The following is a 19406-nucleotide window of genomic DNA, read 5'->3' as shown; positions in this document are numbered from 1 at the left end:
TCACCCAAAGATCAGTGCTCTTACATACACGGCTTGTGTATTGCAAATAAATATTAAAACATTCACATAGCATGTAATCACTTCATTAATGGATTCGAAAGTGGAGCCTAGAAATATTTCAGTCGCTTTCACATAGCAAGTTAGTGGCTGAACTAAGCTCAGGTGTAGATCAGGCACACTGGTGCCTTTTCTCAAATACAGCTACTACCACTTTGAAGTAATAATTTTGTGTCTTTCTATGTGTCACCAATTGTGACCTTCTGTTCTCTATTCAAGGAGCCGAAACCTGCCCCTTGAAGCTGGAAAATACACTAGACTAGTAATGTAACAGATAATAAATAATTAGAAAAATAATAAATACTAAACCATACTTAGCCAAAAATCATAGACTGGTGCCCAGGTATTTCTGAAGAAGTATTGGACAGTTACTTGGTATAACAGTATAGATTATAAAGATTCTTTTAAAAAGTTAATGCAAAAAGTGCTGCAAGATCTAATTTAGAGTACTCGGTCATAATTGGCTTTCAACTTTTTACATATGAAGTATCTAGTTAGCCATCATCACCATTCTCATCATGTAACAGACTAGTAATAGAATTGTCTAGGCTTTAGTAATTAGGATTAATCATGTATCCAACGCATGCATGGCATTCACAGAATGATTAGAAGTAATCAGTGTTGTTGAAGACAGAACATGCCATTACGAGTTTGCCTGCCATATAAGTAAGTAATCCACTCTTCGTAGGCATGTATTTTTGAAATGCATAACCTCACAAGTCACCAAGGAGTTATTCATAAACATTAAGTCATTCATAAACAAAAGTAACCTGTTGCAGTTAGCTCACTTATATCATCACCAATCTTTGTATACTTTAATTTCAAAACTATATTGTGTTTTATAAGTAACAATGTGAGCACTTTGAACGGGTATCAATTGAGCCATAATATTTTTATTGTATTTCCATTCCTCAGAAGGAACATAACCTTCAAGTTTTGGGTCTAGTAAAATCAGATGAAGGATTCTATCAATGTATCGCTGAGAATGATGTGGGAAATGCACAAGCTGGAGCCCAGCTGATAATCCTTGAACATGGTAAGGGGGCCCAAAGGCAGTGAGAGGAAGGAGGGGGGATGATGTCTGAGGAACTAGTCATGGCTCTCTCAAGGCCTCACAGCCAGTCACTGTTTTGTAAAGATCGATGCATAGCTAGGTGGAAAAGGAGCGGTAACATGAGTCATCTCTATAGTTAAAGTTCCTAAGAAACAAAATCTCAGATTATCTTAAAAGAAACGGTATTTTAAAATAAAATTATTTAAATTGGTATGACTTTAGATTATGCTTAAAGGAAATGTAGACTCTTGTAGCCTTAGACAAATGAAATGTCAGGTTTCAACCATTGTAATTTCACAAATATATTTCTGCCCTATTAAGAATAATATCTCAAAGTAGCCTTTACTTTTTCCAAAATAAAATTAATCTCCTTTTTCTGATGATTATTCTCACCTCAAAATGCCTATTATGAAAAATTGAGACAACATTGAAAAGAATACAGGAAGGGAAAAAAAAAACCCACCCTCAATCAGTCAGGGTCCAAATCAGGAGAAACTGCATAGTAATTGGAACAGGGATCATTTAACGCAAAGAGTTATGAACTGTGGCATGATTGGAATGACAAAGGGGCTGGCTAGTAAGAAGTAAAGAGAATTCACCCCTGCAGGCAGTCTCTGACTGAAGACTGCTGTCCATTCTGACAACTGCTTCTTTATGAGTTCATTTGGATGGGCGTTGACTGCCTCTTTTTTTCTTCAGATACTGTTAGTATTGCCTTGTATTATCAGTATCTTTATAAATCTAATCATTGTATATATTCAGGGGTTGGAAACATTATATGTGAGAATGATAACATCAAACCCCTTGTTGAAACATTGTATAGTGCATATTATTAATGATGTACAGACCACACCCCACATACCCAAAATAGATGGTTATAAGTGCAGTTTGTCATAACTTGAAAGTGCTGTGAGTTGGGGACTACTTGCGTAGAAATGACATATCAGGCGCATCCACTACCCCTGAAGTCTGAGATACCATGCCCAAGTAAGCACACCCCTGCCTTGCCTTGCCCTGCCCTGAGGGCTGAGGACGATTTCTTGTTGGAGAGAGCTCAGCCATGGTTTACTAGATGGCAATGAACAAGAAGAAGGTTTAAAAATAAACCAGATTAGGAAAGAAGGAGTAATGGAAACAGGAAACACGGGATAAGTGAGGATATATTGATGATCTGCTCTGTAAGCCCGCACACAGTTCACAGTAAGAAAATTTCTCAAGAGGCATGAAGACAAATATTTGTGTAACATGACTACGAAGTGTTGAGTGTTTTTTTTTCAAGGAACAAGCTGAAACCACATCGTAAGAAGTTCAGACAGCCCCAAGTAGGCTACACGCCAACATGTTAGTAGTAGTTTAAAGAAAACAAAGCACATTTTTACACATCACAGTCAAACTACTAAAAGCAGAGAGAAATAATGAAATAAAAATACTGCGATGAAATCAAATACTACAAAAGTAATATTATATACAGAACAGAATTTGGGTTTTTAGAACAGGTTTTTGTTTTGTTTTTTTTTACCAGAAATGAAGGAAGCCAGACAATGGAACAACATCTTAGGTTCTAAAAAGGGGAGAGGGGATAAACCAAATAACTCAAATTACATATCCAGCAAAAATGAAAGCAAAGGAAAGACTCAGACAAAAGCTGAGAGAAGCCATCGCCATTAGGCCGATGCAAACAGAAACATGATGCCTCTCCTCCAGAGATCCGGGGAAGCAGTCCAGAAGTGACTTAAAATCATTTTTAAAGGTAGATGTAAGTTTTCTAAAATTCACTTTAGCTAGAGCTCTCTGAAGCAGTGGCCTGTACATTTAGTCTGGAAAAGATCAGGTCGATATTTTGGGTTTTGTGAGTCATTAGTCTCTGTCACAATTGCCAACTTAGCTATTATAGAACTAAAGCAGCCAAATAGAGCAACAAGTATGACTCTGTTCTCGTAAAACATCACAAAACAGGTGGCAGGTCCTCGAGGGCTAGTCCAAACTCCAACACTTTATAACATGAAATGTTCAACAAGACTACAATTACTACGCACCTCGTGTTGGTTCTGACTCATAGCACGGACACCCTCTAGAGCAGGGGTCCTCAATCTTTGTAAACAGGGGGCCAGTTCACTGCCCCTCAGACCCGTTGGAGGGCCGGACTATAGTTTTAAAAAAAGCTATGAACAAATTCCTATGCACACTGCACATATCTTATTTTGAAGTAAAAAAACAAATGGGGCAAAAACACCCGGCGGGCTGTATAAATGTGCTCAGTGGGCCGCATGTGGCCCGCGGGCTGTAGTTTGAGGACACCTGCTGTAGAACAAAGTAGAACTGCCCCGTGGCGTTTGCAAGGGTGCCGTCTTTAAGGAAGTAAATTACCGCCCCTTTATTTTGTGGAGCAGTTCTGGGGGGCTTCTAAGCACTGACTTAGCACACCGTATTAAACACCCCCACCCACTGCCATTGAGTCAATTCCGACTCATAGCTACCTCGTAGGACAGAACAGAACTGCCCCCTTGGAGTTGCTAAGGCCGTCAATCTTTATGGGGAGCAGATGGCCTCATCTGTGTCCCTCTGAACAATTGGTGGATTCAAACCACTGACTGTGACTGCAGCTTAATGCATAAGCCACTACCATCGGGGTTCTTAATGATATACATCAGGTTGTACAATGTTATTTGAAATAGACCTTAATAAGTTAGAGATGCATATTAAACCCTAGGAAAACAAGGGAAAAATAGAGAGATGATAAGCAAATAATGGAGATAGATACGATGGGATCATTAAAACTACTAAAACTATAAGGAAGCGAAAGCAAAGACAAATAAGACCACAAAAAGTAATAAGGGAATGCTATTTGTAATACAGCAAAGATAAAGATAGGTTATTTCTAAATATGTTCATGTTCTACTTACAACCTAAGACATAAAATTAAATCAGTGAGGTGTCATTTTTTGCCTAATGAAAAAATCCTTCTTTTAAATAATGGCTGGCTAGGATGGGTTAGGTTTATGTCTTTCACTTAGTAAAAATGTAAATCATTGCATCATTTATTAAAACCAGTTTGACAATTAAATCTTAAAAATTATACTCAGCCCATTAATTGTTCTAAAAGGAAGTTTTACAGAGGAAGGAATTCGTTTTGTACAAAAGTTTATATATAGGATGGTTAATTTCAGCATTAGTAATTTATAAAGAAAAGGGGATAAAGAGAAAAAGGAAAGGATGTGGCTTAAATGTCCCCACATGCAGGAAGTCATTTCAATAATTATAGTACACTCGTATGAAGGAAAAGTTGTCGGCCATTAAAAACACTGCTTTTGAAAGCTCTCTAACGAGCTCAGGAGATTCAGAACATAATAGTAAATAGAAAAAAATAATAACTGTATATGCCAAATAATCCAACTCTGGTTTAACAATCTTGTATACACACAGTTTTAGACCTCCCCACACCAAAACGTTAAAAGTGTCTATCCTGAGTAACAGGGTGACTGGCGATCTGGTTCCAGTTTTCTGAAATAGCCATCTACTGCTGTCCTGATAAGCAGGTGTCTTTTAGTCATATAACCTACTTGGTTATATTTGCCGAGGTGAATTCTTTAAAACACCAGGTTTTTTATATGCACTGTGACAAGTGGCACTCTCGGTGGCATTAAAAATAAAACAATATCCAGTCCACATGTTATTAAAGGATTCTTTAATGTGACTGATTAAAAGTATAATTTACATAAGAAATTATGGTAGTTCTATAGTGCCTCCTTTCTGCTTTTTAAACTATTAGAAGGTATATATATTACTTCCTTATGATCATTCTAATTAATATGGCTGCTAAAAATTAACTTTAAAAAAATTAACTTTGTTATAATTAACTGTCTGTAAACAACATAGAGTAGAAAACAGACCTTTTTAGCCTTGTAGTATATAAGTGATAATTTTAAAAGCATAATATAAATGATTGCAGATATATTAAAATGGCAAGAGTTAAGGTGAAATGACTATTTTCTTGTCTGTTTAATTTTTATTCATTTTTTCCTGTAGAATTGAATTTAATAATAGATTATAGGGTTATCATTTAATACTAGAATCTGAAAGCAGAGGTCTTTCTCCCTTGGTTCTTTACCATTAAGCCTGAGAACTTGCAGTTTTAGGACAGGGTAGAAGAACTGGTGACATGACAGTACCATGTAAACTTGTTTTTAGTAAAGGAAATTCATACTTTACCAGCTTCTAGGATACTGTGGCTGTGCTAGATAAGGCTACATATTGGACACCACTTTAATTTTTTGACAGAAACATTTGTCAAAAAATTCCATACAGTATTGAGGCTAATGTTGGATAACAGGAGTTCTGGAATAAGTGACTAATAGCTTGGCAGGATTAAAGTTGGCTAGGTAGCAGGAAATCATTAATCGGTAGTGGAATATTTTAAATAATGCTAAGAGGTTTAATAGTTGGTGGTGATTTTAATCAAAGGGTAAAAGAACTAACTAGTTCTTTGTTTTTTCTTTTTAATTGATGGCAGTAACTATAAATTTAGGGGAAGATTTACTTAAAAAAAGAAACAACAAAAGGCTAATATCAAGGCCTGGATTCTGGAGTTCATATCTGCCATTCGCGTGTTAAGAGATTGAATCAGGTGCTGACAGTCGGAGATGTTTACTTTGTACCGTGTTCTGTCCCCATGTTGAAATAGGCATTTTCGATTTATAAGCTGGATGTTACCTACCACAATAAAAACTCACTCTCACGGCCAGGGAGTCCGTGCTGACCCTTAGCAACCCCCTGTGGGGTTCGAACGCTGTAACTGTGTATGGGAGTAGAAAGCCTTTTCTTCCGCCCGAGGAGCTGTCGGTGGTTTTGAACTGCTGACCATGCAAGTCAAGTTGGAATTAAAATGTACTTTCTAACCTTTCCCAGTATCTCACTTTCTACAGAGAGTCTTGCTAGCAGACGCTGTTTATGTATTCACTCATTCAGTTAATGTTTAATGGGTAAACTGCTACCTGAGCAAAATACATAAATATGACTTTTATGGATACTTGAAAGGTTGGAAAACATATTGGTAGTGAACCTATCGCATTGATTACGGGCTGGGTCACATAGCTGATTACTAGTATAACCAGCTGTCAGTAAGTTGTAGAGCAGGGGTTCTCAACCTTCCTCATGCCACGACCCTTTCATACAGTTCCTCATGTTGCGGTGACCTCCAACCAGAAAATTATTTTTGTTGCTACTTCGTCACTGTAATTTTGCTACTGTTATGAATCAGGCGACCCGGTGAAAGGGTCATTTGCCCCTCTAAAGGGGTTGTGACCCACAAGTTGAGAACTGCTTTAAATTAAAGGATCCCTGGTGGTGTAGTGGGTTATGTGTGGGACTGTTAACTGCAAGGTCAGCAGTTTGAATCTCTGCTAGAGAAAGATGAGGCTCTACTCTACCCTAGAGGGCTGCTGTGAATCAGAATTAGTTTGATGCCATGAGACTTGAGTCAATAAGTTATTTACCTGCAAAAAGCTGAAAGGGTAAAAATTCTGTGATATATGTGGAGCAACAATGAAAAGAAAAGATAAAGATTCTGAGGCTGCTTATGTTCTACCAAAAACCTCATGGAGTTTAATTTCTTGATTTAAAGATTTAGTGCCATGGTTTCATGGGAATTTCCCAGTTACTTGGACCAGTGTCATGAATAGTGCTTCTGCTCAACCTCCTAGTTCATTCAAGAACGCCTAGAGTCTTCAGATTGGCCATTCAAATTGGCTCTCCAAGGCACACCAGTAGTTCTCTACTGGTCTAGACTGGGTACCATATTTATAAGTAATGACCTGATTGGGCCCAGACTACTGGGTTAATCCTATAGGTTTCCTAGGTTTGCTCCTTTTCGTTATTTGTTTTTAAAGTAATTGATACACAACCGAAGAAAGACAGTTGGGATCAGAAGGAGAATACGAAATGTGTGGCCAATGACCTCCATGAACAACTGCCTCCATGGCCATGAGAAGTGGAGGTGCCCAGCTGCTATTGTGGAACACTTGATCATAGCCACATAGCAGGAGCCTGGTCAAAGTGGGAACATGGGGGTGGATTCAGAACAGAATTAAAAATCCCATGGGCTCCAGATTTCTTGGAGCTGTGAAGGTTGGATAATTTTTTAATCTGAAAGCCAAAATATCCCCAAAGCCTTCTTAAAACCAAAGAGTAGTTTAGCTCAACCGTTAAAAAAAAATTAAGTTTGCCATTTTAAGAGCTATCTCTTTGGGATCAACTTTATAACAGCAACTTAAAAGATAAGGTGGGGATCTGATGTTGCTGGATGCCATGGAGTGAGTTCCAAGAACCAACTACTTACTGCCCAGAGTCTTGGGAGGCAATATATTTATGGTAATGGGAGGAACTTCTCCCAAAGAAGTATAAATTACCGAACAACTTGAAGAAGGCAATCAGCGTCACAGAATGGCAGATCTAGAAACTGTTATATTGGTGTGTGCTTTGCCATGTGTGTTAACAACAACCAAAAAATGTATATTAAGTTGAAGAATTCTCTCTGTCAGCCTAAGGTGATGATCTGCATCTATTTAGGTTCTGGGAGTCGGTCCATGTTCCTTTTGAGCTGTACTATCATAAAGGCTCTGGTTTCAGACTGCTTTGGGGAGGTAGGAATGCGTATAAAGTATAATTAGTTTGCTTCATTTTTGCCAGAAGTCATGACGTGTAAGACTAGAACTTGTGAGACACATCTAATAACTTAATGCCTCTTTATAAATTTTTATCTCTATCCGTACAATAGAAACCCTCACAATGGCCTTTTCTGGACACAAGGATGGATTTAGAGGTTTTTTGAAAGCAAACTTGGATTTGTGTTTGATGGTTTTATTTTGTTATAAAGAAAGAATCTATTATGCAGTGTTACAACACCAGAAGGAGGATAGTAATGTCTGGATATCTTTCAATTGGTAGCTATATTTAAAAGATGTTAAATTATACAATAATGTCCTATTTGGCAGACTATCACTTGGGTCTAAAAGACAGCACTGACAGTTTAGCTGCTTAGATATTTGATCTCCTACCGTTTTAATAGTGGATCAGTGTGTCTCACTGTCCGTTAAAAGATCTCACTGATGTTAGCTCTGAGACTATTCCCCAATTGATGCATTCTTATGAGATAATCAGAAATAAAAAGTATAGTCTGGTTTTATGTGCATTTTGCAAAATACTTTGTACAAACATTTTAAATAATACTGCCTCTTAACTGCTAAAGCTTTGTCCTAAGAATGTTGGCTGTGTGCAGAGTTTTAGGAAGCAGCCAGAACTGTTCTCTGGATTCCCTCTTACTGAGCATCCCTCTCTCCCTTGCAGACCCCAGAGTGTGAAGTGAATGTGAGAAACTTTACATCTGGGTCCAGATCCATGACTGGTTTCTCGTAATGTGTAGATAGAGCCCCTCAGTAGTTTACAAGCCTTTGCAAATCTGAGTAATTGTAATTTCTTTTTTCCCCACCCCTAGTTGTAATTCCTTTAAAGACTTAATCTTGTTAAATATTTTGATTGTGAAATACTTTTTTTTAACTATCCGAGATCATAAATACTGCCAGAATTTGGACTCCTGAGTTTTAAAAAAAAAATTCTAATGCTATTTCTAATCCATGTCCACGTTTTGGAACATTGGTTCTGAGTATGTGGACATCGCTAAGTACTTTGGAACACAGTCCGTTTTCCCCCTTTGATTTAGCCTCAATGGGTAATGAACAAAGGTACCGGTCCCTAGTTTGTCTGCCTCCTTTCCGCTGGGGTGTTGGGACAGCATGAGGAGGCAGCCTTTTGGTGTCTGATGAAAGGAGAGAAGCGCTCTGTTTACTGGGCCCACTGCCGGGATAGGTGCGTCACTAACAAACGGCACACCTTTTTAACTAGTGCTTTTGATGACAGGAAAGAGTCAGATGACTTCCTTGAAACTGAAACATCTCTGCACACCAGAGTGGGGGGAGTATTTTATGTTCATTCTATTTTATAATTTCCTCCCATTGTTTACATAAGTCATTTATGTAACCCAGCCGTTCATTACAACTGCTGCTTATCAGAACTCTCACACAGAGTGAAAAACTCCCCTGTAGGCGTATTCACAGATTATGGACTTTTTTCCTCAGGGGTGGGGCTCTCAAGTCTGTGGGATCACTTGCATGCATCTGTCACCCCCTTGTTCCACCAAATTAATGAGTCCCGTGTCCAGGCTTCACATTGCATTTTTCCCCAACTAGTCTCCTAGCTATTCAGCAACTGTGCTGATGGACATTTCAAGTCTTTGAGAACATGTTATTCTCAATAAAATGAAGCAGGGAGGTCCCATACTCCTAAGTACCTGCTGGGTTAATCCTATTAGGGTTGTTCTCTCTCTCTCTCTCTCTCTCTCTCATTTCTGTGTTCTCAGATTCTTTGTGTTTAATTTATTCTGTCAGAGTAAATAACTCAGAGAGAAGGTGTGTGTGTGTGAATTTTTCAAGACTTTACATCTCTGAAAATGCAGTGTTCACCCTCATGTAAAATGTTTTTGTTTTGTCTTTTGTTTTTACTGAGCATGCTGCTAAGAATTTGTTATGTGTTCATTTAACTCATTTAGCATCAGTTTCTCATTTATCTTAAGACTTGGGTACTCGTTTTTGCCCATAAGATGTGGCGTAGTGGGTTATAAGTTGGACTGCTAACTGCAAGGTCAGCAGTTCAAACCCACAGCCACTCCACTGGGGAAAAATGAGCTCTCTCCTCTTGCAAAGATTCAAAGCCTCAGAAGCCCACAAGAGCAATTCTACCCTGTCCTTTAGGGTTCCTGTGAGTTGGATTGACTGGTGAATGAGGGTTAAAGCTTATTTATCTTTCAAGACCCAGTTTTAAATGCTACTCCAGCTTTGATACTCAAGGTGGTTTTCCAGTGGAAAGAAACCTCTCACTTTCTCCTCCTTTTACATTTATTTGACCCCCTTTCCAGCACCTTCTACTTCACATGTAATATTTAATACATACCATTTATCCTGTTAAATTGTAAGATCGCTGGGAACCAAATGTGTCTCTTTTATCTATAGAATTTCTAGCAATGCATGACACATGCCATTTCAGTACGAGTTGTTCAGTAAGTAATTAATTTCTCCAGCTTAACTTCTGTTTGGAATTTTTAAATAGAACTGTTTAAATCAATTTCTTCATCTAAGTCTCTGTTTTACTGTAAATGTTTGTGGGGATTTTATTTAAGTATGAACAGAGATCTTGAGCATATCTGGTATAATCCTGCTAGTGAGATTAATAATTTATGAACATCCAGGAAATGGCAAATAGTTGCAGAACTAATTAGGGAGGAACTCCTCATTGTACTGGCATCAGTGAATCTTTATGAAATACCCTGGGTATTTCAAGGAGCTTCTGGGTATTTGGGAGTCATTCACATGTTAAATAAGCATTTTGCTCACTCCTTGCAATTATATAACATAGGTTGTCATATGGAAGATGATTGCCAAGCCACAAGTAGGCATCAAATTAATGATTGTTTCTGACCATAAAAGACCTAGCAGGGCAGTAGCTTATCTGCCAAATCATAAAATTCATGTGGCCATTTCACAAAGCTAATTGATTCCATGAGGGGGCTCCCAAAAGTTCATGGGAAAATTCCACTATTTCTTAATCCCAGTTTCCCATGAACTTCTTGAAGCCCACCTAGTACACTAGCTTTCTTCCCAAGAGTAAGTAACAGTGCCGTCTGCGCCACTTCAAGCAAATGGCATGTTAAAAAGGAGCCTGGTGACGCAGTGACTTAGTGCTCAGCCTGCTGACCAAAGGTCAGCCGTCCCAGCCCACTTGCTGCTCTGCAGGAGAATGGCACAGCTTTGGAAAGGCTATGGGGCAGCCATACTCGGTCTTACAGGTTACCATGTGTCAGACTCGACCCATTGCCAATGGTTTGGGCTAATTGTTTGTTTTGATATATTATACTTGGAATACTTGGGATTTATTTTCATCTGTTTTAGAGAATCAGGGAATCTTAGAATTAAGTTTTCCCCTATGGCAGTGGTTCTCAACCTGTGGGTCACGACCCGGTTGGGGGTCGAATGACCCTTTTACAGGGGTTGTCCGATTCATCACAGTAGCAAAATGGCAGTGATGAAGTAGCAACAAAAATAATGTTATGGTTGGGGGGGTCACCACCACATGAGGAACTGTATGAAAGGGTCGCAGCTGAGGAAGGCTGAGAACCACTGCTCTAGGGATACTGTGCAGTCACCATAGCCATCTTCTAGCAACGGGGCATTCTCGTTCTCATAGGATGCCTTATTCACGACTGAATAAAGCTTTAGATTTTAAAAGAATTGTTTTACTGTAAGCTCTGCCTCTTTCTTTTCTAAAGCTTTCCTCCTTATACTTTGAGCCTATAGAATCTATACAGATCTGGAGAGTTTCTACTCCCGTGGCAGCTGTACTGTGGGACATCAAGCTTTAACTGTGAGCTGTAGCTGTTTCTTTGAATGTGTCTCCTGGAGGCAGATGTTTAAAACATCAGACTGTGACAGTCTAAGAGGATAAGCTTGAATCAGCACCATTGTGTACCATTATCCCTCTGCTCCAGTTTTCTTTAATTCAATGTTATCATTTTGAAATTTGGAAATGATGGTGTTACACAAGTTTGCTGAAGTAGTGCTAGAAATCTATGCCTTTTCTTACATATCTCTGTGAAGTATGCCTAATCTATTGAGAGGGACCACTGGGAACAGCCTCCACTCATTTTAACTGCCACGTATTTTTCAGTGGCTCCTTTATGTGACAAATTACTCTCAGGAGCATATAATACGTAGCTCTCCTCGAATTCTGCTAGTGTTTTTATTTTTAATAAAGTACTGTGATTAATAGCTTCATGTAATTGTTGTTTCCCTGTTGCATATAAATGCTTCGTTTGAATGTCTTTAGTCTGAAGGCACAGTTGCTTTATTGGACTCTTGTTGTTTTTCTGTGCTGCTCAAGATTTCCTGATTGCTTTCTTCGAGCTATTTGCAATGGGGAAAAATGAACTTCTCTTTCAGAATCGTCAAGTAGGACCCACTAGAGAAATTTTAAGGTTGAATACTGACATGCTTAGACATTCATACATATATATTTAATTTATCATTAAATTTAGAGTGACACAACTTTCCCCAGCACCAGTAGCAGTTTCGATTGACTTTCCACTGATGATTGCAGAAGCAGTGTATCTTTTTTGGCCTACTGGTATTAGAAGGCTACTACTTTATGGATGTTGTCTGAACTGCCAGGGCGCTTCCACTAAGTTCCGTTTTTCCTCTAGAATCAGACTCAAAGTGTAAGACACAACAAAAGCTGGAGAAAAGAGAATTACTGAAAAGTGAGCTGTGTTTTCATTAAAAGGTGCTCCCATTTACCACAAGAGAGCTGTAGATTTTTATTGTTCTCAGGGAATGTGGCTAGAAGTTTCCTAAGTTCAGGGACCAAGAGTGCAGGTTGGACTTGTTACTTTGTTACCGACATATATGTACTCCATTACTGGTAACCGGGGCCAGCTGGATCATCAGTGGTGAAAGTGAGTTGGAAAAGTAGAGCTTGATGTGAACTCAGGACACTGAGAAGGCAGAATTCTGAAGACCCCTGGCGACTGAATGGGTTGCATATAAAACTACTAACTGCCAGGTCAGCAGTTTGAAGCCACCAGGAGCTCTGTAGGAGAAAGCCAAGGTTTTCTATTCCCATAAAGACTTAACATTCTCTACTGAAATGCAAATGAAGGCTGAGCATGATAGTGGGACAAGAGGAAAGTAAAAGAAAATAGAGGAAAGAACTATGAGGCAAAGAGCCTTTATAGAGGTCTAAATAAAGGCATGTACATATATAAGTATATATATGAGGACAGGGAAATAGATCTATGTGCATATATTTATAGGTTTACTATTAAGGTAGCAGGTGGACATTGGGCCTGCGCTCAAGTGCTCCCTCAATGCAAGAATACTTTGTTTTATTAAGCTGGCATTCCATGATGCTCACCTTCCTTGCACGATCACTAAAGACAAAGCAGGTGCTTAAGCAAATGTGGTGAAGAAAGCTGATGGAGTCTATTAAAAGATACAGCATCTGGGGTCTTAAAGACTTGAAGGTAAACAAGCGGACATCTAGCTCAGAAGCAACAAAGCCCACATGGAAGAAGCACACCAGCCTGTGTGATCACAAGGTGTCTAAAGGGATCAGGTATCAGGCATCAAAAAACAAAAAATCAAATCATTGTGAATGAGGGGGAGTACAGATTGGGGACCCAGAACCCATCTCTAGGCAACTGGAAATCTTACAGAAGGGTTGCAGGAAGGAGATGAACCAGTCAGGGTGCGGTGTAGCAATGATGAAATATACAACTTTCCTCTAGTTCTTTAATGCTCCCCACCCCCCCACCCCCAACTATCATGATCCCAATTCTACCTTACAAATCTGGCTAGACCAGAGGAAATACGCTGATATAGATAGGAACTGGAAACACAGGGAATCTAGGACAGATGATGCCTTCAGGACCAGTGGTGATACCTGGAGGGTGGAGGGAAGGTGGGGTGGAAAGGGAACCGATTACAAGGATCTACATATACCCTCCTCCCTGGGGGACAGAAACAGAAAAGTGGATGAAGGGAGATGTCAGACAGTGTAAGACATGACAAAATAATAATAATTTATAAATTATCAAAGGTTCATGAGGAAGCGGGCAGCAGGGGGAGAGGGGGAAAAATGAGCTGATACCAAAGGCTCAAGTAGAAAACAAATGTTTTGAGAATGACGATGGCAACAAATGTACAAATGTGGTTGATACAGTGGATGTGTATATGGATTGTGATAAGAGTTGTACGAGCCCCAAATAAAATGATTAAAAATAAAAGAGACTTAACCTTCTCAGGAGAACATTCTCCCACAGGGGTAGTCTGCTCTGTCATATAGGGCGACTGTAAGAGAGAATTAACTCGATGGCAGTGAGAGTTGAGTGAGTGTGTTAAGAAGGCTTATCTTGAAACTGCTGGTGAAATTCTTGTAAATATTAGTTGAAAAAAATAATTTGGGTGAAATTTAAGTTAAGACAAAATAATTTAGGGTTTGTTTGGAAATTTAGTGGCTTGTTACAGGTAGTTTTAATATTTAGCACATCTATACATTCACACATAAGCATTAACATTGGTCTAGTCTTCTTTGGTGAATGAGTACACTGTTTTACTTTGTCTATGAATGTTAAGAAGGAATTAGAGTTGTGTACTTTTTGTAGTTAAAAGGTTATCTTCTTTAGAAACTTAGTCTCAAATGTTTTCTTTGTGATATAAATTTGTTTTAAAGTCCTATGTAGTCCCAGAAATACCTTTGTTCTTAGATTGTTCTCTTAGATAGTTTTACACTTATTCACACATTAAACAAGCATTTATTGAATGTGTAGTAGATAGCCAGCACTATGATAATTCCTGCAATGAAAACAAATGGACATAGGAATTAAAATAAAGAAGAAATATTTGCTATAATGACCAGAACTTAGAAATATTTTAAATATTTTTAATATTCTTTATCACAGTATCAAATATTTGGAAGAGATTAGTAATTATTATAAAATCTTAAAACATTTGGAATTTACATGTAAGGCCAAGACAGAGAAACTAGTATTAGGCAAGCCTTCCTGATGAAACAGCTAGAAAATTTAATAGAATATATGAAATAAGACCCTTTCCAGGGGTCCTCAAACTACGGCCCATGGGCCACATGCGGCCCGCCAAGGACATTTACCAGCCCGCTGGGTGTTTAGGTGTTTTTGCCCCGTTTGTTTTTTACTTCAAAATAAGACATGTGCAGTGTGCATAGGAATTTTTTCATAGTTTTTTTTTAACTATAATCCGGCTCTCCAACAGGTCTGAGGGACAGTGAACTGGCCCCCTGTTTAAAAAGTTTGAGGACCCCTGATTTAGACAATAGGAAATATACAGGGATTTAATAGTGTTCACATATTTGGCCACGATCCACAAGATCATCAGTTCAAAACCACCAGCTCAGGGGAAAGATGACTCCCTACTTAAAGAGTTTTCGTCTCAGAAACCCTCAGGAGCAGTTCTGCTCTGTCCTATAGGGTCTCCATGAATCGGAATCAGCTTGATGGCAGTGAGTTTGGTTTTGGCTTATAATCCCTCCCAAAAGTCCTGGTGGTGCAGTGAGGTAAGCATGGAGCATCTAACCACGAGGCCCGTGGTTTAAAACCCACCAGCCACTGCACCGGAGAAAGGGGAGCTACCTGCGTCTAAAGCTTGATCGTCTTGGAACGCTTTGGAGAGGTTGTGTGCTCTCTAGGGGTTCTGTGAGTCGGAATTGCCTCAGGGACAGTGGGCTTTTTCCTTGGAGGTACTTTCCAGATTGGTTGCAGTCTCAGTGAAATCAGGCGAGCAACATCAGAGGGAATTTGCTCAGCAAACAGATGGAATGAGCCCGGTGAAAGAACACACATCTGATGCAAAGCTTTCCTGATCTCAGCCCACAATATCCCCTTCTTCTCTCGAAGCAACTGTCTCTTGGTTCTGGTTACAGGTTCCACAAGGGCAAATGAGTGTTCTGGCATTCTCCTTCTTCAGAGTTTATTGTGACCCTTACAGTCCAATGTCTCTGCACAGTCAGTAAACACAAACCTGGTTCTGGGATTCTCTGCCTCCTTGACCATCGGACGTCAGCGGTGATATCCCTCGTGCCGTGTCCTCCTCTGAAAGCGGCTTGCCTTTCTGGCAGCTCCTTGCTACAATCATTGTTGAGTGTGCTTCAGCAATATTTTGCATGAATATGATATTCATTATATTGTTCAGTACTTTCTCTAGTCTGTTAGGTCACCCTTCTTTGGAATGGGCACAAATACGCATCTTTTCCAGTCAGTTGGCCAAGTATCTGTGTTCCAGATAGACTAATGAGTGCTTCCAGCAGTGCACACGCTTCATGAAAGTTTTCACTTGATCTTCTCTCCATTTCTGGACCTCTTTTATTCTTGCTGAGGCCTTCAGTGCACCTTGGACTTTTCCTTTGATACCATTGGTTTGCTAATACACTACCTCGTGAAATGGTTGAGCAGCCACCAGTTCTTTGGGCACAGTGGCTCTGTATTCTTCCTATCCCATTCTGATGCCTCTGTATCTTTCAGTCTTTTCTCCATGACATCCTCCAACATGGCAATTTAAGGCTTGAGTTTTTTTCCATCAGTCCTGCCACTTCCCTTTTGGTTTTCTCACTGAAGGCCTTGGCATTTTTCACGATCTTGCCTTACTTTGTCATCAGCGCCTTTTTGAGATCTTCTCGTTAACTCTGTAACTGCATCATTTCCTCCTTTTGCTTTAGCTATTCTGTGTTCACGGGCAAGTTTCAGAGTCTCTTCTGACACCTCTTGTGGTATTTTCTTTGCTGTCATTTTCTTGACATTTTTTGCTGTCTTCATGTGTGTACTTGATATCATTCCAGAACTCCTGGTCTTTGGTTGTTCGTGTTCAATATGTCAACTCTGTTCTTGAAATGTTCTCAAGATTCAGGAGGAATAGACTCAAAGTCATATTTGTCTCTTGTGGACTTGTATTAATTTTCTTCAGGTTCATCCTGAACTTGCTTTGAACAATTGACAGGCCATTCCACAGTCGGCCCCTGACTTTGTTTTGGCTGTGATATTGAGCTTTTCTGTTGTCTCATATCACAGATGTATTTGATGGCATCTATTTGATGCCAATGTATTCCATCTGGTAAGGTCCATGCGTACAGTCACTGTTTAAGGAGCTGAAAAGGAATATTTGCAATGAAGAAGTTGATGGTCTTACAGAGTTTATCAGCTTCATTTCTGTCACCAAGGCCATATATTCCAAATACTGTTCCTTCCTCATTGGTTTCAACTTTTACATTCCAGTCACCTATAATTATCAGTGCATCTTGATTGTGTGTTTGATCAATTTCAAACGGAAGACATCGGTAGACTGCTGTAATTTCATTGTCGCAGCTTTAGTGGTTGGTACACACATTTGAATAATAGTTGTTACCTTATTTTCCCTGTAGGCATATAGATATTATTCTGTCAGGCAGCATTGCACTTCAAGACAGATGTTGAGGTGGTTTTTTGGTTGTTGTTGGTGGTGGGTTCTTTTCACCATGACTGACACCATTCATTCCTCTTGATTTTTTTGTCATTCCAGACAAAAAAACCGTAGGAGTGCCCTACTCAAAATGACTAATGCCAGCCCTTTTTAGTTCACAAATGCCAAGGATGTCATTCTTTGTGTGTTCCGGTTCCCTTTGAGTACTCCCAGTTTTCCTTGATTCATACTTCATACAGTCCATGTTCTGATTATTTATGGATGTTTACAGCAGTTTGTCCTTATTTTGAGTCATGCCCGTCAGCACATGAAGGTCCCCAAAGCTGTGCTCTTCCCACATCATGAAGGTCCTCTCTACTTTGAGGGGGCAGCTCTTCCCCTGTCATGTGCTGAGCACTTTCCAAGCTGATGGCCTCATCTTCTGACAGTACTCTATCAGGCAATGTTACGCTGTTATTAGAAAGTTTCATTTGCACGTTTTTCCGACTGGACTGCATCTTTCTTCTTCCAGGTCTGCTTTCGGTCTGGAACTATCTAGGTATGATATCAATACCTTCCAAGACCTGTAATCAAGCTTGCTACCATGAAGTTGATTCTGACTCTGTAGTAACCTGTGCTACTGGATGCAACTGCCCTGTGGGTTTCCACACTGTAACACTCCCCGGGAGTGGAAAGCCTTTCTCCTGCAGAGCAGCTGGTGCTTTTGACCCACTGACCTTGTACTTAGCAGGCCAACAAGTACCTACTACGCCACCAGGGCTCCTAGATATAATTTATCCGAGGTCCCCAAACGTGATTGTTGTTTTAGGGGCAGGGGGAGATTTCATGAAGTTAAACAGAGCTCTTTCCTGTAGAATTTCTGAACGTCCTTTAGCATGCACTAGCATAGCTCCACGGTGTTGTCTATATGGCTCTAACTGTTTGTGGTACAGGAAGTCCCTGGGTTATAAACATCTAACTTCTGGACAGCTACTACTTGCACTTTAGTGATTTGTAAATTTGCCTTTACTCTGGAACCAACCCCTACTCACAGCAAATTCTTCATCAGACAACCTTAATTTGCTGCATGTGCAGCGTTTAAATTATTGCCACGTTTCCAAACTTTGCTTGCACTGCAGTAAGGCTAAGTCAGAGCCATATGCACTGATCCAGCTTACCTACAAAGTAGACTTAAAGGTGCATTTAGGAACTAACCTTTCCTGTAACCTAAAGACTTCAGAATGCCTACTGATACTGCTCTGAAGGAATGGGCTATGCGACCATATACAGGGTGATGCCAGTTTGGTAAAAACCCTGAACCTGAGGAAATGAAAGGCTGAGGAGGTAGGAATTTCCCATGATTCTTTTAAAATGGGCATCAGAAGGTTGTTTTTTTTTAAGTTTCAAAACTAATCTGTTGTCAAAAGATGATGAAAAAGGAGCAGAATTTTGTTTTCAAAGAGAAAACTTAAATGTGTCTCCACCCAGCTCACCGGGATGGTGTGAGTGGGTGTAGAATAAGGATAATTGGATCCACTTAACGAAGGGCATTATGCCCAGCATGGAATTTAATGATCTCTACCTTCAGAAATCGTTTCAAGTGCATATGTATATTGGCTAGGCTCATAATTATAAACTGCTAAAAGTAGACACTTTATCAAATCTAATGTGTCATTAAAAGTAGAGTCATCAAGGACAGTCTCGCTGAGTTTTAGAAGTGAATGTTCAAAAACATGAAGAGGGACTCTCATGACATGTTGATCGTAAATTTAGATCAGGAGAACCATAATCACACAGATCACTTCAGATGGCCTTGCTTAAGAGTCTATGGAGGTTATTAGAGGGCAGCGGTAGTGCAGTGTGAACACTACTGCCAGGAGTCTGTGCCAGCAGGTTAGAGCTAACTGTGCTTTGATATGGAATTCCTCTTCTCAAAAGAGTGGCTGGTCCAGTCAGGCTATCTATGACTGTGTGCGTGTACACACACACACACCCTGTAATATAAATAACCCACGTGCTATGATGTACAAAGAGCATGCTGTTGTGGCACCTGGAGCATTGAACTACAGTGGAGAAAGAGAAGGTGTGGGGAGAAGGTAGTCCTGGGGTAAACCTGCATGACACAGGGCTTGCCCAGCAGATTTCAGGCTCTACATTTGAATTGAAATCAGACTCTGCATTGAGTCGCAGTGTGAGCAAAGGGCCAGAAACTGGGGGAGTCCTTTCTAGTT

The 19406-nt window shown here is 39.7% G+C and overlaps 1 protein-coding gene across 4 annotated transcripts in view; it reads left to right on the top strand.

Annotated features, from left to right (window-relative positions):
• Positions 1–19406, top strand: part of NEO1 (neogenin 1) — a 201943-nt gene that overhangs the window by 122413 nt on the left and 60124 nt on the right. For all 4 annotated transcript variants that reach the window (XM_075535791.1, XM_075535790.1, XM_075535788.1 and 1 more), the window contains exon 7: positions 973–1093. In XM_075535791.1, the coding sequence (XP_075391906.1) occupies positions 973–1093 (121 nt within the window). The remainder of the gene's footprint in view (positions 1–972; positions 1094–19406) is intronic.

This window comes from Tenrec ecaudatus, chromosome 17, assembly GCF_050624435.1.
Source record: "Tenrec ecaudatus isolate mTenEca1 chromosome 17, mTenEca1.hap1, whole genome shotgun sequence".
NCBI classification, from domain to species: Eukaryota; Metazoa; Chordata; class Mammalia; order Afrosoricida; family Tenrecidae; genus Tenrec; species Tenrec ecaudatus.
Note: the sequence above shows the minus strand (reverse complement) of the source record. Positions and strands in the feature narration are given on the sequence as shown.